Source organism: Muscardinus avellanarius (genome assembly GCF_963383645.1).
Source record: "Muscardinus avellanarius genome assembly, chromosome: 16".
Taxonomy (NCBI): Eukaryota; Metazoa; Chordata; class Mammalia; order Rodentia; family Gliridae; genus Muscardinus; species Muscardinus avellanarius.
The window spans coordinates 54,032,022-54,055,977 of NC_137802.1; the positions used below are offsets into that span (position 1 = coordinate 54,032,022).

The 23,956-nt window shown below is 54.2% G+C and overlaps 2 protein-coding genes across 3 annotated transcripts; one reads left to right on the top strand and one right to left on the bottom strand.

Moving 5' to 3' along the window:
* Positions 1-10,321: 10,321 nt before the first annotated feature.
* On the top strand, positions 10,322-18,936 carry RUNDC3A (RUN domain containing 3A; the record flags this gene model as incomplete). Of its 2 annotated transcripts, none has more annotated exons than XM_080713156.1 (11): positions 10,322-10,428; positions 13,692-13,807; positions 14,144-14,292; positions 14,416-14,501; positions 16,170-16,259; positions 16,360-16,440; positions 16,511-16,676; positions 16,759-16,916; positions 17,506-17,643; positions 17,745-17,851; positions 18,794-18,936. In XM_080713156.1, the coding sequence occupies 11 exons, from the start codon at positions 10,322-10,324 to the stop codon at positions 18,934-18,936; spliced, it is 1,341 nt and encodes a 446-aa protein (XP_080569282.1). The 2 variants fall into 2 exon arrangements, with proteins under 2 accessions (XP_080569282.1, XP_080569283.1); XM_080713157.1 differs by having other exon boundaries at positions 14,159-14,292.
* Positions 18,937-20,175: 1,239 nt separating this feature from the next.
* Positions 20,176-23,023, bottom strand: SLC25A39 (solute carrier family 25 member 39; the record flags this gene model as incomplete). Its single annotated transcript, XM_080713158.1, has 11 exons — positions 20,176-20,291; positions 20,368-20,448; positions 20,523-20,604; positions 20,768-20,877; positions 21,134-21,307; positions 21,498-21,622; positions 21,741-21,808; positions 22,231-22,364; positions 22,592-22,636; positions 22,757-22,816; positions 22,939-23,023. 11 exons carry the CDS (start codon positions 23,021-23,023, stop codon positions 20,176-20,178), a joined length of 1,080 nt encoding a protein of 359 aa, XP_080569284.1.
* Positions 23,024-23,956: the final 933 nt, after the last annotated feature.

Genomic DNA, 23,956 nt, shown 5'->3' on the forward strand with positions numbered 1-23,956 from the left:
CAGGTTCACTGTCAGCCTCAGCTATTTAGTGAGATCCTCTGTGATTTGAGACCCTGTTTCAAAATAAAAAATACTAATAAAAAATAATAGGTCAGGCGTGGTGGTGGTGCACGCTTGTAATCCCAGCATTTGGGAGGCCGAGACTAGAGTTCACGGTTCACGGACAGCCTCAGCTACTTAGTGAGGCCCTTCACAACTCTGTGAGAACCTGTTTCAAAATAAAGAAAAAAAAAATACAGCAGGAAATATAGCTCAGAGGTTGAATGCCCCTGGGTTCCATCCCCAGACCCACAAAAAAAAAAAAAAGAAAGAAAGAAAAGAAAAGAAAAGAAAAAAGCTGGGTGTGGTGGCGCAGGCCTGTAATCTTAGCGCTTGGGAGGCTGAGACAGGAGGATCACACAGGATTGAAGCCAGCCTCAGCTACTGAGTGAGGCTCTCATCAAGTTAGTGAGACCCTGCTTCCAAATAAAATTAAAAGGTTTGGGAGTATAGTCTGGATGTAGGAAAGCCCCTGGGTTCCACCTCCAGTACCATCAAAAAAAAAAAAATTATATATATATATATAATATATATATATATATAATAATATATATATATGGTACTGGGGATTGAACCTGTGGCTCTCTGCCTCCAATCTACACGCCCCAGCCCTTTTCATTTTGAACAGGGTGTTGAACCGGGCGTGGTGGTGCACATTTGTAATCCTAGCATTCGGGAGGCTGAGACAGGAAGATCGTGATTCAAGGACAGCCTCAGCTACTTAATGAGGCCCTTTGGAACTCAGTGAGACCCTGTTTCAAAATAAAGAATAATAGCCGGGCGTGGTGGCGCACGCTTGTAATCCCAGCATTAGGGAGGCTGAGACCTGGAGGATCATGGTTCGCGGACAGCCTCGGCTACTTAGTGAGGCCCTCTGCAACTCAGTGAGACCCGGTTTCAAAATAAAGAATAAAAAATAGGGCAGGGGTGTAGCTCGGAGGTCAAATGCCCCTGGGTTCCATCCCCAGACCCGCAAAAAAAATTGATAATAATAAAATAAAATAAAATAAAGAATAAAAACAGGGCTGAAGGTGTAGTTTGGAGGTAGAATGCACCTGGGTTCCATCCCTAGTACTGTTAAAAGAAAAAGAAGAAACAAATAAACAAACAAACAAACAAAAAAGAAACAGTCTTGCTAAGTTGCTGAGGCTGCTCTCAAACCTGCAATCCTCCTGCCTTAGTTTCCCAAGTACTACAATTACAGGTGTGTGCCACAGTGCCTGGCTAAATATCAGCTTCTTACCAGTTAGAGAAATAAGGATTGTAGAAGCTATGGGTATGCTTTTTCCTGCTAGTTTTATAGTCCATACTTCCTCCAAATATTAATTTTCCTCTCCCTCTTTCCCGTTATTATTTTATGTAGGGATTGTTGATGGTAATGAGCTATGTGTAATGCTGAAACTGAGTTGGGGGGTTGTGAAGGAGGCAAATACCAGCCAAGTTATTAAAGGCCTCTTTAATTAAACTGGTACCTTCAGGCGAGGTCTGCCGACTGTGGTGGAAGGAACCGGTGACCGAGCAGCAGAGTCACACGGTCAGAGAGGAACCGAGGGTATTTATGCAGCCAGATCCTGGAGTGGGGCTAGCCGGTTTCCCGCAACATCTGTAGTCTCGTGACCTCTGGAGTCGGCCTCATGATGTCTGGAGTCTCGCGACACCTGGAGTCTCGCGACATCTCCTCTCTGGCTTCTGGGGTTCCGCCTCCTGTCCCCGCTGCGGGGTCCTGTGGGGGAAAGGGAGGGACCCGACCTATCACTTTGTAATTTAATCTTCGGGTTACAGAATGTTCTGGAGGAATTGTGGTTGAACCAGGAAAGGTACCGACCCCACAGAGAGACGGACACTGCTGCTCTGGAGACTGCATCTCCACTCTGGGGAGGGTCCTAGGGCCTCCATGCTCACTGTGCAAAGGACATGCAAGCTGGTGCTGCTGGGATTGCAGAGAGGTGTGGAGGTGCTCTGTGGGAAGGGCAGACCAGGCTAGTTGGTCGCTTTAGTGCTTTTCAGCTTCAAATCCATTCTCATTTTCTCTCCTCTCTGATGTTGAATGGAGCTCGGACTCTGCTACCTAGTTTCCCAGACTCCATGACTGTCTTTTGCTAGGTTCTGCTAAAAAGAGACACAAAGGGAGATTGGAAGGCGGGAGGGAGGCACAGGGGACTGCCTTGCCGTCGGAGGGGCTGGAGTAGCTTTGGTTACTGTCACTGGAAGTTGGTTCCAGCCTTCGGCTTCTTTCTGCATCCAAGAATGAGCCTCCGAGAAGGCTCTGCAGAGACAGTGGCTCCTCTCCTGAGTCTGTGTCCCCACCCTGCAGGCCCCCACTCTGGGTTCCCAGGTTGTAGTAAGTGACCCTGTTGGGGTGAGTCCTCAGCTCAGGAACTCAGCATCCTCAGGCTCCTTCAGCACGAGCTGGTCAGAGACATGGACAGAGGTTTGTTTGGGGAAAGGGAAGAAATACACATTCAAGAGAGAACGCAGGCCACCTCAAGGTGAGGACGGCACCTGGGGAGTGCTGGGCTCTTTTCTTACAGGGGACTTTGGTGAGGGGTGGGCTAGAGGAGGTGCATGAGGATGGCCTCAGCTGGTCATCCCGAGGCGCTTCCTGGTGTTCTGGTCGACCTTAGCGTCTGTCCTCACTAGCTGACTGACAGATAAGCTAGACTGTCCTAAAGTATAGGTTTCTCAAAAAATGTCTTGTTATCAATGCATAGGACAACTTAGTTTTTGTGTTTTTTTTTTTTTTAAGTCAACTCTAGGATCTACAGATTTACCAGAAATTTTGGAGAGTCGGGCCTGGGAAAGGGAACCAGTTTGTGGAGTAGAGGCTGAAGCTCTTCAGCTCCAGGTTGTTCTATTAACGTTTGCTTCCTGTCTGTCTCCTTTCTACCTGCTCGTTTCTCCTCTCCCACGTCAACCCACCGTGTGGCCCCTCAGCCTGTGTTGCCCCTGTGGTTACTTGCTTGGCATTCTCTCAGTTGTCTCTCTCCTGGCTCTTTTAGTTTTCCAACCCCTGGGGAATCTTTCTCCCGTATTATATCCCCTGTCTTTAAAATACACCAGGAGTGGGGCATGGTGGCTCACACTTGTAATCCCAGTACTTAGGAGGCTAAGACTGTAAAGTGAAGTACAGGTCCGGCGAGCATAAAGCACGGCAGAGATCCAATATGCGTGATATCAGCCTTTATTGGTACAGCCCTCCCGGAGCTGGAGCTGGTCAGTTCTGGGGACCCACGCAGCCCATCCAAGGCTAGAATAGGTGGGCTTTTCCTTTTAAGGTATGCATCTTGGGGGGGGGGGGTTTACTCTCAATTTTTACCACAATTCTCTTGAGGTACTTCTTGGGAAGCAGGCTCTTCCTGCCTCTGGGCTTCCGGCCCCTCCCCCTTCCCTTGCCCCGGGACTTCGACTTATCAGACAGGAGGATTGCAGGTTCCTGGACAGTCTCAGCTACTGAGTGAGGCCCTCTGCAATTTAGTGAGAACTTGTTTCAAACTAAAGAATAGAAAATAGGGCTGGGGATGTAGCTCGAAGGTGGAATGTCCCTGAGTTCCATCCCCAATACCGAAAAAAAAACAAAAACAAAAACAAAACACACACACACACAAGGCTGAGTATGGTTTGCCTGTAATTTCAGTACTAGGGTAGCCGGGCATGGTGGTACACACTTGTAACCCCAGTACTTAGGAGGCTGAGATAGGAGGATCACAGGTTCAAAGCCAGCCTCAGTAACTTCGTGAGGCTCTCAGCAAATTGGTGAGGCCCTGTTTCCAAGTAAAAAATAAAATGGGCTAAGGGGTGTAACTCAGAAGTAGAATGTCCCCAGGTTCAATCCCCAGCACCACACACACACACACACACACACACACACACACACACACACACACGGCTGGGGGTGTAACTCAGAGGTAGAATCCCTTTGGGTTCAATTCCCAGTACCAAAACAAATAAGTTAATTCATTAAATTAAAGTAAAATACATAAGGTAGTTTCTGTTTTCCTGATTAGGTCTTGTCTGATAAAGAAAATTATCAATGGTAGACTAGATCCATTGTGGCATAGACATACATTGGAGCAGTAGACAAGGAAAACGAATCTTCCAAACCATGCTAGAGAGAGAAGGATTCACTTGTGAGTTCATATATAGTGATTCCGTTTACAAAGTTTAAACACAGGCAATATTAAAGTCTATTTTTTATTGTTGCACACATAAGTGGTAAAACTATCAATAAAAGCAAGAAATTGATTATCACAAGTCAGGATAGGACAAAGAACAAACAAATCATACACTCTCTCTTTTTTTTTGTGTGTGTGTGGTATCAGGGGTAGAACCCAGGGGCTTTTCTACCTCCAGGCTACACTCCCAGACCTATTTTTTATACTTTATTTGGAAACAGGGAGACTCACTCAGTAGCTGAGGCTGGCTTTGAACCTGTGAGATCCTCCTGTCTCAGCCTCCCAAGCGCAGGGATTACAAGCGTGCGCCACCATGCCTGGATTTTCTCTTTTTTTTTAGTGTGTGTGTGTGTGTGTGTGTGTGTGTGTGTGTGTGTGTGTATGTGTGTATTACTAGGGATTGAACCCAATGGCATTCTATCTCTGAGCTATACCCCCAGCCCTATTTTATTTATTTATTTATTTATTTATTTATTTATTTTGTGGTACTGGGGGTGGAACCCAGGGGCTTTTCTACCTCCAGGCTACACTCCCAGACCTATTTTATAATATATATATATATATATATATATATATATATATATATATATATACACTTTATTATACTTTATTTGGAAGTTGCTGAGAGCCTCACGAAGTAGCTGAGGCTGGCTTTGAACCTGTGTGATCCTCCTGTCTCAGCCTCCCCAGCACTGGGATTCCAAGCATATGCCACCACACCCAGCTTTTATTTTACTTTTTTCAGTACTGGAGATTGAACGCAGAGACATTCTACCTCCAAGATACATCCCCAGCCCTATTTTTTTTATCCTTTATTGTGAAACAGGGCCTCACTAAGTTGCCGAAGGCCTAAGTAGCTAAGGCTGGCCTTGAACCTGCCATCCTCTTGTCTCAACCTCCCAAGTACTGGGATTTCAGGTGTCCACTACCACTCTTGGCTATACTTCTTAAGACTTACCACAGGGCTAGGAGTGTGCCTCAGTGGTACAGCACATGCCCTAGCATGCTCAAGGCCCTGTGTTCCATCCCAGATCTGCAACAAAACACAAAACAATCCAGGTGCAATAGTACATGGCTCTAATTCCAGCTACTCAGAGGCTGAGGCAGGAGAATTGCAAGTTCAAAGCCAGGCTCAGAAACTTAGCAAGACCCTGTCTTAAAATAAAAAATAAAGCTGGATGAAGTAGTGCACACTTGTAATCCCCATACTTGGTAGGCTGAGATAGGAGGATCGCAGGTTTACAGACAGTCTCAGCTACTTAGTGAGGCCCTCTGCAACTTAGTGAGACCCTGTTTCAAAAATAAAGAGTAATTAAGCCAGGCGTGGTGGTGCTTGCTTGTTATCTCAGCATTTGGGAGGTTGAGACAGGAGGATTGTGATTTGTGGGCAGCCTCAACAATTTAGTGAGGCCCTCTGCCACTTAATGAGACCCTGTTTCAAAATAAAGAATAAAAATAGGGCTGGAGGTGTAGCGTGGAGGTAGAATACCTCTGGGTTCCATCCCCAGTACCAGGGAGGGAAAAAAAAAGAATAATTAAGCTGGGCGTGATGGCACATGCTTGTAATCCCAGTACTTGTGATGGGGATTGAGCCTGTATTGATTGTTAATAAGAGTTGATTAATGGCTAATAAGAATAAGCTTTCATACTTAGGCAAAAGTATAAAATCCTTTTCTCTGTCTCTAAACTGTCAGCCAAGAGCTGCAGCCAATACTGACCTCAGTCAGCTAAAAGTTAGCTGTGAGCCCAGCTAAACATGGAATGTTAAAACAAACACTAAATTCTTACCATGGTTTAGTTTAAGGTTAAGAGAACCTATACCAACTGCCAAGTACACAAAAGAATTATAGCCCAAAGCCTCCATACTTTAAAGGCAAGTTTTCAACATAAAAAACAATTTCTAGCAGATAGAGAGAGAAAAAGGCTGAAAAACCCCCCAACGACGCAGGTGGATGGTCCAGGCCTCCTCCAAAGTGGGCACATACCATGTAACCCCTGACCATGTTAACCAAATAGCACATCTTGGTCATAAATCTAACAAGAAAGGCTAACACCGTGGAGATAATTGGTGGGCCTGCACCTGCATTAAGCCAGGAAAAGTAAAAAGACTGTTGGCTAGGCAGGATGGGAGAAAGGAGAAAATGAATCCTTATAAAAACTGTTCTAATGTTCCAAACTTCAGTAACTTCTTTTCAAGTTACCCCACTGCATCCCTCTGATGTAGAGGTAAGTGCTTCAATTTCTGTTCTATCTTTCTGCCTTTGTAATAATAAAAATTGTTTAAGCTTGAAGCAGTTCTGGCTATTCTCTTCTACAAATAGCCAAGAACAAGAACCCACGGCTACATCTCACACCGGTCCAGTTTTGCTGTCCCACCGTAACACTTGGGAGGCTGAGACAGGAGGATTTCGGGTTCAAAGCTAGCCTCGTCTACTTAGAGAGGCACTCCATAAATTAGTGAGACCCTGTTTCAAAATAAAGAATAAAAAATAGGATTAAGGGTGTAATTCAGAGCTATAATGCCCCTGGGTTCAATCCCTAGTACCAAAAAAAAAAAAAAAAAAGGCTGGAGATGTAGTTCAGTGGTAGCGCATCCCCAGTACCACACAAAGAAACAAAGAACAAACAAAACCCAATTTACTACAAAGCTGGGGTTATCAAAATGTGTGATGCCAGCATCAAGATAGACAAACAGTCTATGGAATGGAGTACTCAGAAATAAACTCTTGCATATATGGTCACATGAACATTTTGTTGTTGGTGAAATAGGAAAGAAGATATAAGGATACAGAAGAAATAGACATGAGGGATAGAACAAGAATGACAGTGATTAAAAGTCCAGATTCAAAATTCATTTTCACATATTCCAATTACAAACAGCACGATTACATCAAGTATTAATCCTGATCCATAGGGCATCTGAGTACTTCATCTGTGTGTTTACTCTGATCAAACCCTCCTTGCTACATCAATGTAGTAATGTTTAAGTTCACAGAGCTGAAAATAAAACTCCCTTATGGGGAAATTATTAGAGAAGTTCCATCAAGAACAAAGAATAAGCCGGGCGTGGTGGCACACGCTTCTAATCCCAGCATTCGGGAGGCGGAGACCAGAGGATCACGGTTTGTGGACAGCCTCAGCCACTTAGCGAGGCTCTTTGCAATCCAGTGAGACCTTGTTTCAAGAAATAAAAAAAAATTAAAAAATAGAGCTGGAGCCGGGGGTGGTGGCGCACGCTTGTAATTCCAGCATTCAGGAGGCTGAGACCGGAGAATTGCGGTTCACGGATAGTCTCAGCTACTCAGTGAGGCCCCATGCAACTCAGTGAGACCTGGTTTCAAAAAAAAAAAGAATAAAAACTAGGGCAGGGGCTGTAGCTCGGAGGTAAAATGCCCCCGGATTCCATCCCCAGACCCGCCAAAAAAAAAAATAGAGAGAGAGAGCTGGGACCGGGCATGGTGGCGCACACTTGTAATCCCAGCATTCGGGAGGCTGAGACCAGAGGTTTGCGGTTGGCGGACAGCCTCAGCTACTTGGTGAGGCCCTCTGCAACTTAGTGAAACCCTGTTTCAAAAGAAAGAATAAAAAATAGGACAGAGGGTGTAGCTCAGAGGTTGAATGCCCCTGGGTTCCATCCCCAGCCCCCCCCCCCAAAAAAAAGAGCTGGGGTTGTAGCTCACAAACAAAACAAAACAAAGAACAAAACAACCTCCAGTAGATAATAATAACTATATCCAGCCTCCAACACAAAGAAAAACCAGAACCCCCTTAGATCATGTGCCTACACTCTAGATTTTACATATATAAATACACATTGCTAAGACACAGCTAGTGTGCTGCTCTCCAACACCCTCACTTTACCTGCCTCTCAGTGTGTGCATCTTTCCTTCCCTCAAAAAAACCAGTCTGGGCCTCACTGTGACCCATCCTTAAATTATTTTCTGCAGTGACGTCAAGGATGCTCACAGCTCCTTTTGGGGATCTCCTCAGAATGCCCATCCTGGGGCACAGTTGGGGAGGGTCTGGGTAGGGAACCCAGGACTAGGCTCCTGCTAGACACGAGCTATACCACTGAGCTACCGCACCAGTCCTGGTCAAATGATTTTTTTTTCTCTTGAGGTATTGGGGATGGAACCCAGGGGCATTCTACCTTCAAGCCACACCCCCAGCCCTATTTTTTATTCTTTATTTGGAAACAGGGTCTCACTGCGTTGCAGAGGGCCTCACTAAGTAGCTGAGACTAGCTTTGAACCTGCGATCCTCCTGTCTCAGCCTCCCAAGTACTGGGATTACAAGCGTGTGCCGCCATGCCCGGCAAGAATGTCAAGACCATTCAATGGGAAAACACACAGTCTTCCACAAACAGTACTAGGAAGAGCCACTAGGTTGATGAAAGTCTCACTGCTTGCGGAGACTGTCTTCAAACCTGCGATCCTCCTGTCTCAGCCTCCCAAGTACTGGGATTACAGGTGTGCGCCACCACGCCGGCTTTATTAGTCTTTTATTAGTACACTGTAATTGTACATCATGCGAGTTTCATAGTGACTCATTCAGATATCACACAAGGCATTCGGCCACGCTTCCCTCTCATACCTGCCCCTATCATGGAAATTTTTTAATTTTATATGAAAATTTAAATTTTTATATGTCAAAAGACAGTATTTCAGAGTAAATGGAAACACATAGTATTGAAAAATATTCTCAAATCATATTGCCAATAAAGTTGATATCAAGAATATGTAAAGGCTGGGCGTGATGGCACACGCTTGTAATCCCCACGCTTGGGAGGCTGAGACAGGAGGATCGCACAGGTTTGAAGCCAGCCTCAGCTACTTAGTGAGGCTCTCAGCAACTTAGTGAGACCCTGTTTCCAAATAAAGTATAAAATAGGTCTGGGAGTATAGCCCGGAGGTAGAAAAGCCTCTGGGTTCCACCCCCAGTACCACACACACACACACACACACACACACACACACACATGTAAAGAACTCCTAAAACTCAACAGCAAAAACATAAGCAACCCTACTCAAAGGAGGGTCATGTCTGAAAACCTGAACAGGCTGAATGGAGGGATGGAGCCGGCGGGCACAGGGACGCAGAGCGCAACATGGAGGCACCTGGCAGCAGAGGAGACAATGCCTCCATTTGCCTCATCTCCCCAGAAAGCTGCGCAGGATCAATGGCCCATTCACAGAAGGCTGATGCCCGCGGCCAAGGTAGCCTTAGGTCTGCTGGCCTTGCAGTGGTGGGGGCTGCCACCCCCTCCAGGTGCCTCCAGCACCGCGGCCATCCGCTCTCCTGCTGGAACCTCGGCAGACCCGGGGCCCTGAGGGCTGCGCTCAGAACCTCCCTGCTCTCCACCGCAGCGGTTCCAGGCGCTGGTCTCAGGTGGTTTTTTCTGGGTCTCATCCTCCATCCTAGGAGAGGCTGGCTGCATTGGTCTGGCCCAAACAGACTCAGTTTCTGAATGCTCCTTAGCCTCCCAGCTTAGCAGTTTAGGGCCGCCAGCTCTCAGGATGCCCAGGCTGAGTGGGTGGGGGTGGGGCTGGGATGAGGTACCAGAGATGAGCACCTCCGTTTCCCAGGCAACCAGGGGAGATGAGAGATAGACACCACCGATCACAGGTCGGAAACACAGGAGTAGGGGCGATGGACAGGCCTTCAGTGCACCACAGGGGTGGAAGACAGGCTCCCGGTTCCTCCCCGCAATCTCCAGGCCCCCCACTGCTCTCCCTGGGGGCGGGGGGGGGGGGCTAGACTTCTCCCCTTCCCCCAAACCCTGCACCCTCTGCGGATTGGTCCCCGGCCTGCTGGGGGCGGGGCCCGAGGGCTCTGACGTCACCAGCCGAGGGGGGCGGGCGGCTGGGGGAGGGGGTGACGGCCCCGGCTCAGCACCTCGGAGAGCTCCCTCCCCGGCCTTGTTTTGCTCGGGAATCGCCGCCGGGGGAGGGAGCGAGGCGCCTGGACAACCGGCGTAGAGGCAGGGGGATGGCGGTGAAGAGATCGAGGGGCCCGGGCGGGCAGAGGGCCCAGCCGTGATCCGGTGAGGAGGCCCGGGCGCCGGGCGGGGTGGGGGCAGCGGGCGGCGGCAGCAGTGGCTGCACATCTGGATGGAAGCAAGCCTTGTCCAGACCACCATGGCTCTGGGGCTGTCCTCCAAGAAAGCGTCTTCCCGCAACGTGGCCGTGGAGCGGAGGAACCTGATCACCGTGTGCAGGTGGGCGCCGCCGGCGGGCGGGGGTGGGTGGTCGCGGGGAGGGGTTGGGCTGAGCGTGCAGGCGGGAGGGCGCCCGGCAGCCGCGGGGAAAAGGGAAGGAAGCTCAGGGCTAAAGGGACGTCCTCGGGCTCTCCCGGGCCCAGAACCTGGAGGGGGGTTAGAAATCGGGTCTCTACCCTTCTAGGCCAACCCAGGCCTATGCCCTGCCTGGGGCCTGGGGGGTGGGGGTGTTTAATTGACACTGCAGCTTCCTGTGCGAACCAGGAAGTGACATTGTGTGCGAGGGGGAGGGGGAGGATGGCCGGCTCTTTTGCTGGGAGGGTCTGGGTGGGCAACCCGGAACCCTTGAGGGGGGGGGCGAGTGCCCTCCAAGTACCTCACTGCTGCCCCCCCCCTAGCCTGGCTTCCCCCAGGCGGGGATTTCCTGGGAGTCTTTCTGATTGATGCTTAACCCTGGGGCAGGGATGGTGCCTCCTCCACTCTGACCTGCTAAAGCCGGCAGGTGGGCAAAATTCCCCAACCCACCAGTGAAGGGCTCAGGGCAGGGCCCTCCTGTGGGAGGAACTTGGGGCCTACAGGCAGAAGTCTGGGCTCAAGGGTAGAAAATCGGGAGGGCAGAAGCCCTGGCCCCTGAGGTGGGGCTGCCCAAGGGTTGGGAAGATTCTTCTGATTTCCCAGGGCCCAGGAAGTGATCCTTCCCGCTTGGGTCCTGCAGTGACTCACCCTCCCTGTCCTGCCCTGAAGCCAAGAGATGGCCAGCTACTGAGTCTCTGCACCTGCCTCCCCCTCTGGGAGCCCCAGACCCGCTGCCATCTCCACCTGCAGCGGGCCCTGCCCCAGCCCTCGGGGGCTGCCCCTCAGAGCAGGTGTTCCCTGGTGCAGGGCTGAGTTGTTCTGCTTTCCAGCCCCACCTGCTGGCACACAGGCCCCAGCCCTGCTCCGGCTCCCAGGAACCGGTGCCCACCTGATGCCCTGGCTCCTGGCTCCCAAAGCTCCTTCCAGGTTCCTGGGCAAATACCCAACCACACCACATCTCACACCATCACGTCCCTAGCGCCTTGCACGGGGCTGTGCACTTCAGACCTCTATGAATGCCTGGAATGTTATGGTAAGAATGAGTGTAGCAGCAACCCAGCCCAAAGTGCAGGCCCCCACCTTTGCCCTCATCCCCAAACTCTGCCAATATGGTGAAAAGTGAAGGCTTCTCTCTCTGGGTCCAGATGGTCCGAGGTCCAAGCTTTGACCTTAGTTAGCTGTGCAACCTCAGGGGAGACTCTCGAGCACTCTGGACCTTGGGTGCCTCGCCATACCGTGTTAGATGTAAGAGCCATAGCGAAGCATGTAGCCGCCTGCCGAGGGAGCCCTGCCCGTGCCTGGCATGCCAAGCAGCCCTGTCCTGCTGACACCCTTCACGCCCTCTCGTGGCTTTTCACCTTCTAGGTTTCTCCTTTCTCTTGCATGTGGAAAGCAGGGAAGTCCTTGGCCTAGGCTGGAGAAGCAGAGCTTTAAGTGGACCAGAACATCTTAGAGCTGGAGCAAAGGGTAGACTTTTGGGGGAATGGAATGCGACAAAGGCTTAGAAACCCTGGGGGCCTGTTACCTTACCACTGTCATGTGGTTTGCCTCTGGCTCCCAGGATGGCTCCCTTTAGCAGGCTGTGGGCTCCCCTGGGCTCTGGCCTCCACGTCTCCATGGTAACCTGCAGCAAGCCAGTGCACCTCCTTACAGGGAGCACACCAGGGGATCCCTGGAGGCGATGACCAGCTCCGCAGCGCAGCAAGTCTGACAGATGGCTGCCACGCTGGCCCAGCCCTAGTCAGGTTCTGACTCAAATGACCTAAGAATCAAGTCAAGGGGGGGGGGTGCATGATGAGGTCTGGATAATGTCCCAAGCGCAGGCTGCCTCCTGGCAGGCCCAGCCTTCCCATGAACGAACGGCCTGGCTCCTCATCACCCCTGTCCAGCGGCCCGTTCAGACTCACCTTCTCCAAACCCTGCCTGGGATCTGAACCAAAATTTAATAAGGCAAGAACTAGTATTCCCGCTTGCACCCAAGGAACAGGACCTGGACTCAGCAGGATGCCTCCCCTAGCGCATGCAGTCCAACCCTGACCTGGCTCCGATCTCAGGCCAGACAAGGGAAGATGGGGGCAGCGCTCAGCCGTGTCACTAGCCCCCAAAGTCTCAGAGGCCAGTGCCATGGGCTGGGGATTGCAAAGTGGAGGACAGAGGGAGGGAGGAGAAGCTTGAGAGGGCCCCAGTAATGAGACAGCCACCAGGAGGCCACAGATGAAGCCCGAAGAGCAAGGGGTCTGGAATCAGACATGCCGGCCTGCCTGCCTCCGCACAAGCTACATGGCTGATCAGATGAGTCAACCTCTTGGACCCTCAGTCTCTCTATCTGTAAAATGGGGGTGGTGGTGATAATAAGAGGACCTGGAGCTAGCTTCCAGGGCTGTGGCAATATATGCCAAGCCTAGTGCCTGGTAAAAAGGAAAGCTCCAGTCAGCTCCCATATTCCTGGACACTCACCCACACCTGCTCTGCCACCATACAGGGGAGCCTGCAGGGCAGGGACTGCAGAGGAGGCTTGAGCGGCCTGGGGGGCAGCCCCGCTGGCCTCCCTTGCTCCTCTCCTCCCTGGCAAGCTGTGTCTTAGCCCCAAGCCCCTTGCAGCTATCTGCTGTCAAGGTCCCCTCCCTGCACCTCCTCCTGCCCAGCTCTGCACTGCCTGTTTCTGGGCAGCCAGTATGTGGGTGGCCAAGCCAGGAAGGAAAAGGGGGGAGGAGACATCTGTGAGCTTAGAGCCCACCTGGCCACCCATGCATACCCAGGCTCTGGACAGCACCAACTCAAGCCTGGCACAGGTGACCCCAAGTCACCAAGGAGATGGAAGGCTGTCCTAGCAACAGTGGAAGACAGCCCAGGGGAGGGGCTCCTGACCAGCTTGCCCTGATCACACCCTGGGGGGTAGAGCTCCGCAGGAAGGGGCTGGGGAGAGCCTCCTGGCCCTTGTCTTTCTACCCATTGTTTCATCCATCTCATACCTGGTTGCCAAAGCTTCTGTTCTCTGACATCTCCTCTCAATCGGTGCCCCACTGCCTGTCACTCTATCCCCACCTGCCCCCTCTCACCCACATGGCGGGTCCTCCCGAGGGTCGCCCAGCCTCAGCCACCACCCACCATGCCCTTTCGTGCCCTCCCCTCAGCCTGACATCCTTCCTCCACCGCCACCCCGTCTTCTCACCTGCCCCCTACCCCAGGTTCTCTGTGAAAACCCTGCTGGAGAAGTACACGGCGGAGCCCATCGATGACTCATCCGAGGAGTTCGTCAATTTTGAAGCCATTCTGGAGCAGATCCTCAGCCACTGTTTCAAAGGTGGGCCTGAGTTCCTGTCCCTCATCGCCCAGCCTTCCGACTCCTAGCCTGGTATCGGGCATTCCACTCTGATATCCTCCGTGGATTTCTAAACCCTATCCTTGGGCCGCTCACAGAAGCTCATGCACAGAGCCGGGGAGAGAGGCAGGGTTTCCATCCACCAGCTCCATAGGTGGGCACGCAGCTATCTACGGACATGCCCTTTGCACGCACACACACTGCACACGCACGTGCACATACATCTGGGGAGGTGGCATGTGTGTGCAAGCAAGTGCCTCATTACACAACTCTCTCCCACCCCCTGGTCTTGCTGTGCCCCTCCCGGCCCTGGCTCAGCCTGTGCCCCAGCAGGTCCAGCGAGCTGGTTCAGCTCTGATGGGCAGCGGGGCTTCTGGGACTATATCCGGCTGGCCTGCAGCAAAGTGCAAAACAACTGCGTGAGCAGCATCGAGAGCATGGAAAACATCAGCACGGCCCGCGCCAAGGTGAGGGGCCGGGCGGGCAGGGCAAGGTCCTCACCCCTTGCCCAGGCGCCGGGGAGAAGGGCCACGCCTGATGCTGGACACGGAGGTCCCTCTGGGGCAAGTAAAGGTGAGCGTGCTTTCCAGGGCCGGGCATGGATCCGGGTGGCACTTATGGAGAAGCGGATGTCAGAGTACATCACCACGGCTCTGCGGGACGTCCGGACCACCAGGTCAGACCTCAGGCGGCTTGGCTCACGGGTCCCAGCGTGCGCATTCGTTAACTAGGGTCCCTAAGTTCCCGCAGTAACTTTCAGTACCAGGACTACAAGCCCCAGCATACACTGCTAGTTTCCTTCCTGGAGACCAAGCATGGGTCAGCCAGGCTACACGGACAGCACCTCTACCGTCACTTCCAAATCAAATTCTGTTACCTGGCACGGTGGTGTGTGTCAGTAATCCCAGTACTTGGGAGACTGAGATAGGCCTCGGGTTTAAGGCCAGCCTCAGCAACTTAGTGAGACCCTTAGCAACTTCTTTCTTCCTTCCTTCCTTCCTTCCTCTCTTTCTTTCTTTCTTTCTTTCTTTCTTTCTTTCTTTCTTCTTTCTGTGGTACTGGGGATTGAATTTAGGGGCATTCTGCCTCTAAGTTACACCTTCAGCCCTATTTTTGTTTTTTATTTTGAAACAGAGTCTCACTAGGTTGATGAGTGTTTCATTACTTGCTAAAGCTGTTCTTGAACTTGCAATCCTCCTGTCTCAGCCTCCCAAATACTGGGATTACAGGCATGTGCCTCTATGCCTGGCTTCAATTAAAAAAAAAAAATGGGCTGGGGGTGGAGATTGGAGGTAGAATGCCCCTAGGTTCAATCCCCAGTACTTAAAAAAAAAAAAATATCACCCATTATCCACTTTCATTGCCACTGCAGCCCCATCAGGCATGGCTCTGTGCTCGGACACACCTCTGAATAAGCCTCAACCACGGCCATTTTACTTGTCGGCTGTGTGCTGTGACCCACAACTGACAGCCCCACCAGCCCTCCAAATAATGGTTGCAGTTCTGTACTTGCTCCCCCAAAATAAGCTCCCCTGAGGGGGGAGCTTCAATCCACGGACCCCAATCTCTGGACCATGGTGTGCAGAGAAGCGGGGTCCCTGGGGCAGGGGTAGCAAGGCAGGATGTGCCAGTGTGGGAAGGAGGCATGTGAAAGCTGTCTGGGTACAGCTGGTGGGCGTGTGGCTCCACCTCCACGTGGACACACGCAGCCTGACATTTTTTACTACATTTCTTGTGTCCACTTTTCAGAGCAATTGGCTTTTTGAGTACCTACTGTAAGCCACACATTTTCTTATTCATTTATTTATTTATTGCACTATTAGAGGTGGAACTGGGGCATTCTACCTTCGAGCTACACCCCAGCCCTCCTTTTTATTTTTATTTTATTTTATTTTATTTTATTATTTGTGGTACCAGGGATAGAACCCAGGAGTATTCTACCTCTGAGGTAGGCCTCCAGCCCTATTTTGTTTAGTCTTTTTAATTTTGAAACAGAGTCTCACTGAGTTGCAAAAGGCCTAAGTAGCAGAGGCTGGCCATGAATGAACCAGATCCTCATGTCTCAGCCTCCCATATGCTGGGATTACAAGTGTGCACCACCAAGCCAGCTGTCTGACTTAAATGATCAGGGCGACTCCTTGATGGGGACCGGGTAGGAGGCAGAGGAGTGTCTTCCCAGGGAGCACGAGTTCCAGTAAATGGGAACACAGGCTCTAATCCCATAGCCCCAGGCTGAGGGGGAGCCAAGCCTACCCCAGCAGTGCGCTGGAAAGGTTTGTAGTAAACTGGGCAGAGAAGTCCTGGGAGGCCCCGGCTCCCTCACTCCCTCCCTGAATCCCCGCAGGCGCTTCTATGACTCTGGAGCCATCATGCTACGGGAGGAAGCCACGGTCCTCACCGGGATGCTGATCGGACTGAGCGCCATCGACTTCAGGTGGGGTCCGGGGCCTGCGAGTGGAGGGGGCTGTTTCCCCCACGAAGGTCCGCGCCTCCATCCCCTCAGCCTCCCCCAACCCTGCGGCTCTTCTGCCCAGCTTCTGTCTAAAGGGCGAAGTCCTGGACGGGAAGACCCCGGTGGTCATCGACTACACGCCCTACCTGAAGTTCACCCAGAGGTGAGCGGCGATCGGGCGGCGGGGGTCCCGGCGGGGCTGCGGCCGGCCCTACCCACCGCTCCCCCCGCAGCTTCGACTACCTGACGGACGAGGACGAGCGGCACAGCGCCGAGAGCAGCACGAGCGAGGACAACTCGCCCGAGCACCCGTACCTGCCGCTCGTCACCGACGAGGACAGCTGGTACAACAAGTGGCACAAGATGGAGCAGAAGTTCCGCATCGTCTACGCGCAGAAGGTGCGGGGGGCGGGGCCAGGGCCCGGCGGGGCGGGGCCCGGCGGGGGCGGGGCCAGGGCGGGACTGAGCCGGCGCCCCGCAGGGCTACCTGGAGGAGCTGGTGCGCCTGCGCGAGTCGCAGCTGAAGGATCTGGAGGCGGAGAACCGGCGGCTGCAGCAGCAGCTGGAGGAGGCGGCGGCGCAGAACCAGCGCGAGAAGCGGGAGCTGGAAGGCGTGATCCTGGAGCTGCAGGAGCAGCTGTGAGCGCGGCCGCCGGCCCTGGCCCTGACCCCAGCCACAAGGCCCCGGGGAACCCGCCACCACCCGCGGTCTTCCACTCCTTCCCACCCATCCCTGCAAAGCCTTCCCATGACCTCCAGCAGTCGGCCGCTAGAGTAGCCCTCCAACATTACTTCAGGGAGCCCCGCCTTTACCCACAGGGCCTGTGATGCCCCTAAGCGACCTTCAGCGTGACTGCCTCGCTCCCACTGCTCAACAGCCCTCTGATCTGCACCCTCAGTTCGCTGCCGCCATCACTGGGGGGCCCCCACCTCACCCCAAGGGTCCCCGTACCATTTCCTTCCTAAACCTGATCGTCCAGCACCATCTCCCAAGACTCCCCACGGCCCTCCCCCGCCATCCCGACTGACTCCTGTGACGCTCCATTATCCTTCCACCCACAGCGCCATCTCCATTGCTGGCCAGGATCTGCTCCACTGACCTCAACACTGTATTCCCATTCTTGCTATGCAGGCTTCCTTCCTAAAACCTTCCCCCACCCCTTGCTGAGTCTCCCCTCCCTATTTCTGCTCCCATCTCAGCCAGGCCTGACCCCCCTCCCCCTCCCAGGACAGGTCTGATCCCCAGTGACCACGCCCCCCTGGCCCTGGCTTCCAAGGATCTCACCACACCCCTGGTCAACCAATGGCCCTCGCTGGGAACGCTCAATGGGGCCGAGGGTGCCAGCAACTCCAAACTCTACCGGAGGTAAGCCCCATCTAGGCTTCGTTCGGGCCTGAGCGTCCCCGCCTCCCCCAAGAAGGGCTCAGTGTAGGCCTTGCCTGCACACTCTCTCCCCTCTGCTACAGACACAGCTTCATGAGCACCGAGCCGCTGTCAGCTGAGGCCAGTCTGAGCTCTGACTCCCAGCGCCTGGGAGAGGGCAAGCGGGATGAAGAGCCCTGGGGCCCCATCGGTGAGCCTCCCACCCCGGCACCGCTGCAGGAAAGGCCTTGGGTCGCTGCACCTGTAGTCAGTCCCAGCCCCACCCCACATTCAGACCTTCCAGAGCACTGAGAACACAGGGACTTCAGGCAGGACCCAGGGTACCTCCCTCCACCTCACTGAGCCCCATTCCTATAATAAAATGGCAATGTTGTTACAAAATAACATCCACGATTGGCATGTGGCTTGGGCCAATGACTTTTGGTATCCTGACAGGCCCCTGGGGCTCACAGATTCCTGGGAATTCCTCAGCCCGATTAATTTGTTCTTACCTCATGCACACTGTGAACTGCTTGCCTGACCACTGTTTCCCCCTTCTCTCTGGCTGCCAGGAAGCTCAGAGCCAAATTAGTGGCTCCCTTCGGGCGAATACCCAGGACTTCAACGCATGCATTTTGTGTTGACCTCACCCCTGGCTCGTCTTGTTTTTCCCATCCTAGTTTGCCCTGTGCCTGGACTTCCTGTCTTTTTTTTTTTTTTTTTTTTATAATCCCACTGTATTGGATGACCCTAGACCTTCTCTGAGACAAGGCAGGCTGTGGCTGTGTAACCCACTACACTGTTTGTGATTGTCTGTGTGTCTGTCTCCCCCAACAGACTGTGAGCTCCACGGGGGCAGGGACCACGTCTCTCTGTTCTGTGTCCCCAGTGCTTGGAAAAGAGCAAGTGCTCATTTTGTGTTTAATAAACAAAGAATGAACCTCAGGGGGAGACAGAGACATAAACCGATTATTACAACAGTGTCCCCAGCACCGTGCATGTCACAAGCACAAGCTTAAGGAGAAACTCACACTCTGCAAGAAAGGCGGCGGGGGTGGGTGGGTGGCCTGAAGGCTGTCCCTCCGCTGCCCGCTCCCTCCCCACTCTCACACACAGACGGGTTGGCCTGGCCTCACCGCCCCTCTCTCTCCAGGGAAGGACCCCACGCCCTCCATGCTGGGCCTCTGCGGCTCCCTGGCCTCCATCCCCAGCTGCAAGTCCCTGGCGAGCTTCAAATCCAACGAGTGCTTGGTGAGCGACAGCCCCGAGGGCAGCCCAGCACTGAGCCCCAGCTGAGGAGCGGCGTGGGCAGTGCCAGCCCCACCTGCTACGTCTGAGTCCCCCAGCACAGGCCACCCTTCCAGGACACTGACCACCCGGCCAGGGGCCTCCAGGGGAAGCCCACCCTTGCTGCTAGCCCACTGTGGCTCCCAGCCCCAGGAGGCAGGGGCACCAAGGCCACAGCAAGGCCCCCAGAGTGCAGCGGCTCCATTCTTCCAGTGACCTCGATGCCTGGCTGACTCTGGGACCACCCCTGCTCATCCCCCACTCCCTCCTCAGGAGCTGGGGGCCCAGCTGGTACCCCACCGCCCTGCCTCTGGTCTGTCCTTGTGTACCTTCTGAGTCACTCCTTCCTCAGCACCCACAGGGGGATCAGGCAAATAAAAACCAGAAGACTGAGGGCGGCCTCATCTGTGGGTCTGGGGCGGCCCCATGCTGAGCTTAGGAAAGGTAGATAGTCAGTGCCTGTCTCCAAACCAAGGGGTCAGAACCAGTGCATGCCAGGTGGATCATGGCATCTGGTGACAGGGGTCTTCTGTATGGTGCATCCCAAGCAGGGATCCACCCAGGGCAGGACCTCTTAATACCCACCCAGCCCCAGGTACAGAGGCGAGCCCTCTGGGGCAACGTAGGGACCAGCCTGAGCAACTCAGCAGGAGCCTACAGTTAAGCAGGCTCCTCCGCCATGGCAGGGAGCACTAGCGCCATGCCAGGGAGCACTAGCGCAACTTGTCACTTCCTTCAGTTCCAGTTCCTCGCCTAAGTTGGGGAGAGCAGCTGCTTTGTGGGTGCCAGGCCAGCAGCCGGGCCCCCCAGGCGCCCCACATTTGTTCCTGCAGGCTGCTCCCTCCCCACCCCACACCTAGACGCCGCAGTCACACATTCCACAGTCACACATTCCGCACGGGATTCATCATCTTTAGACAGGGGGTGAACAGTGCTGGGAAAATGAAACTGGACCCTGGGGTCCTTGGCTCCTTGGGACCAGTTACAGCAACTCAGCAAACACAAAGGGAACACAAGAGCGGGCGGCTGTCAGATTTGGTCTTGAACTTGGGGGACAATAAAATGATGATCTTGGAAGGGGGTTGCAACAGGAATCAAGGCAAGCCTGAGGAGGGCCGGGGTGACCCAGGGCTTGGGGACCACCCTACTGGGGCTCACGGGCTGGAGGGAGGTGAGCCCCGTGCTGAGAAGGCACTTGGCTCAGTCTCGGGCCCCCATCTGTGGAGGCGCTGGAGTCGCTGGCCCCTTTTAACGGCTCAGGCGCTGTTCCTGGTTGAGCCTCTGGAAGAAGCTTTTGCCGAACTCATAAGTACTGATCATGATGGCGCAGGAGGGGGCGGCCTTGATGATCCTCGGGAGGAAGCCTGCAGAGGGAAGACAGGTCTCAAGGCTCCAGCTCCCAGATGCAGGAGCACAGGCACGTGCAGACAAGACACCCACCTGCAAAGAGCCCCCTGGTGCCTGACTCGGCCCGGATCCTCCGCAGCAACAGCCAGGTGGAGTCCGTGCGCGGGGGTTTCACTGCAGGTTCAAGGCCAGCTCAGTAGGACCCTGCGTGCTTGACCCCCCCCCCCGCCCCTGGGCTGGGCACTCACCTCTCACAGCCTCTACAGCTCCCAGCGCAACCTGCCGCTGCGTCTTCACCACGTCAAAGGGTAGAGTCAGGATGGCAGCCACCTGGTGGGAGGGAGAGGGCTCACCCTGAGCCCAGGACCCAGGCTCCCCTCTCCCAGGCTTGGCTGAATAGCAGGCCAGCCATGACAGGTGCTCAGGTCCTTCTCCATCGACCCCAGGCCCCCTGATGGCCACCCTACCAGCCTCACCCCGGCAGGCGACTCACCGTCCCTGAGATGCCACCCGCCACAAAGCTGATGCCCACAGATGTCTGGTCTTTAGGTCTGGGCCCGTTCAGCCAGCTCTTCACCAGCTCATAGTTGAACCAGTACAGAGCTTGGGAAGTGGGGTGGACTCATTAGAGGTGTGGAAGCCAGGCAGGTAGGCCCCAGACCTCTTGCCGCCCACCGATGACCAGGATGGTCGTGGACTTGTCTCCTCTGTGTCAGATGTTGTAGGGGGTACTCTGCAAGACTGAGCTCATGAAAGCCCGGCTGGGAAAGGACTCGGTGGCCATTAGTAACGAGGCAGGGACTGGCTGTGCCTCTTGCTGTCACCCACCACCCCGCCTCCTGTGCTCCAGGATGCCTACCTGAGAAGGGCACGTCTCGAAGGGCCGTGGGGCCCCAGCCCAGCCACAGTGCGCGCCAGCCGCCCTGAGCCACCGCAGCCCGGACGCAGGTGCCCAGCTCCCGGTAGGGCACGTGCTGGGCCTGCAGCTTTGTTCGCACCAGCTCCAGGGGGCTGACCACCGTCACAGTGCCCACTGCGGGGGAGAGGGGCAGAGTCAGGCCACGGAGCCCACATGGCAGTGCCCAGCTGCTAAGGCCAGGTTCTGGGGACTGAAAACCCCCCACCCCACAAGCTGGCAGAGGCTGAGGGCCAGGAGCCGGAACTGACTAGGCTCAGACACAGGAGGGGGCAGAGGGAGCTCAAGGGCCCAGGACTGAGCTCACAGCGGGCCAGTGCGCCAGCCAACATGGGTGCGTAGAGGTCAGAGGTCAGGGCTCGACCACACAGAAAGGCCTTGAGTTGGTCATATGCCGTGAAGTAGATGGCGGTAGCTGGTACGGTCATCACCCTAGGGGTGGGGACAGAGGTTAGCCGCAACCCCCACACCTTTCAAGCATCCCCCCCACGCAGCCAGTCACCAGAAATGAGCAGGTGCGGGGAAGGCTAGCCAGGACTCGGCTACTCACAGGGTGGCGGGGAGGCCGCTCCACAGGCTCCGGGTGCCCTCGTGCCTCACGATCTTCACAAAGGCATCCTAGCCAAGTGGGCGCCAGCACAGGGGGAAGAGAACGGATACGAACAGGGCTGTGATGGGCTGTCCAGGCCAGGCCCTTGCCTGATGCCCTCAGCCGCTGCGAACAGCCTGTCCTGCTGTGAGGCAGTTAGCCCCTCAGGCCTCCACACACACAGCTCCCCGGTGGCTGCAGGGGAACTCCTATTCACCCTTCAAAACCTCATGGAGGACTAGGCAGGCGTATAGCTCAGGAGTAGCTTTTGCTTAGCATGCAGAAAGCTCTGGATTTGATCCCCAATACAGAAAACAGAAAAAAATAAAAATAAAAAACCTCACGATAGCACTACTTCCCCTAGGAAACCCTCCCCAAACGGAAGCGGATGCCTCTTCATGCCTTACAACACCCGTTCTCCCCAGAGTCCCTCAGGAACGCCTATCCTCACCACAGTGCCAGTGAAGCGGGTTGGGTCGTGAAACCAGGTGGCACAGCGGGTGCCATTTGGGCACAGGTACAGGGGCTCCAGGACACCATTGCAATAGATGAGGCACTTCCCTGTGGATTGGAGAGAGGAGGGCACTGGGGGGGGGGGGGAGGAGATGAATGAGGCCCTGGAACCTTGTCGGGAGGTGGCGAGTCCCCGTTGGGGGAGCCAGAGGGCTGGGTCCCTGCAATGGACGGTCTGGTGAACAGAGAGTTGGCTGGCGGGACCTGAAGTATGTGCTAGCATGATTATGGGGCCGATGGGCGCCGGGGAGCCCCCCTCCCTGGGCCCTCCCAGGCTCCTTGGGGTGTGGGACACTCACATTTGGTGTAGGAGAGGCTCCAGAGTCTGGGGGGAGACATCGGCTCTAAAACACAAGGCAGTGCCTCAAGTCAGAGAGTCCCCCACCAACCTCAGGGGCCCCATCTCTGGGCGATACTTGCTTTGCCCAGCCCCTCCCACCTTGGCTCTGTGGTCAGGCACTCACCACTGCCTACTGAGGGGCGCTGAGACTGCAAGCGGACCTTCACCACGTCCAGAGGTGTCACTGAGGGGTGGGGAGAAGGAGGCTCTCAATCCCAGCTCTGTCCTCCCCCACAACCAAGCTGTCTGCGATCTCTGGTCTGCCCTGATCCCCAGCTGCCCGAACCCCAGCTCCCCAGCTCTTACTGAAGAGGGAGGTGACCATAGCCCCAGCCCCTGAGGCCACCATGTGCTGGAGGGGGCTGATGCCCCCACGGTTCTGGCCAGCCATCTTGTAGCTTCAATCCTGAAAAAAAGAAAGCTCAGTCAAATGGAGAACAGCAGAACTGAGAAGACAAGCCTCAGGGGGAGGGGTGGACATGAGCAGGCACACTGGGACTTTAACCTGAAGCTCGCGCCATGGCTCACCCAACATAACGTGGGTTGTCTCAGAACCCCACACAATAACCTTTTTTTTTTTTTTTTTTTTAAACTGGGGATTGAATCCAGGGGCATTCTACCTCTGAGCTACACTCCCACCCCTATTTTTTATCCTTTATTTACTTATTTATTTATTTATTTATTTATTTTGTGGTACTGGGGTGGAACCCAGAGGCTTTCTACCTCCGGGCTATTCTCCCAGACCTATTTTATACTTTATTTGGAAACAGGGTCTCACTAAGTTGCTGAGAGCCTCACTAAGTAGCTGAGGCTGGCTTCCAACTTGCGAGATCCTCCTGTCTCAGCCTCCCAAGTGCAGGGATTACAAGCCTGCGCCACCACGCCCGGCTTATTTTTTATACTTTATTTTGAAACAGCCTCACTAGGTGGCAGAGGGCCTCACTAGCTGAGGCTTGGTGGCTGTGAACCTGGGATCCTCCTATCTCACCTCCCAAGTACTGGGATTACAAGCAAGCGCCAGCCGGCTTCACAGTCACCTTTGAAAGCAGTTAATGTCAGTCCCACTTTGCCAATGGAGAAACCAAGGTTCAGAGAGGGCTGGTGCCGGGTCCAAGGTCACTTGGGGAGCAGTTTGGCCAGGATCGCCACCCACTGGCTAAAGCAAATGATGGCCCCAGGCCATTTCCTCACCCACAGGACACATGCTTACAGCGCACCGAGTGCAGGTTTGGCCTCCCGACCTACAGATCAAAATACCTGAGCTACTCCCTAGGCACCCCGCGGCGACTCCAGCACCCAGCCTTGGGATGGGCACCTGCACCCC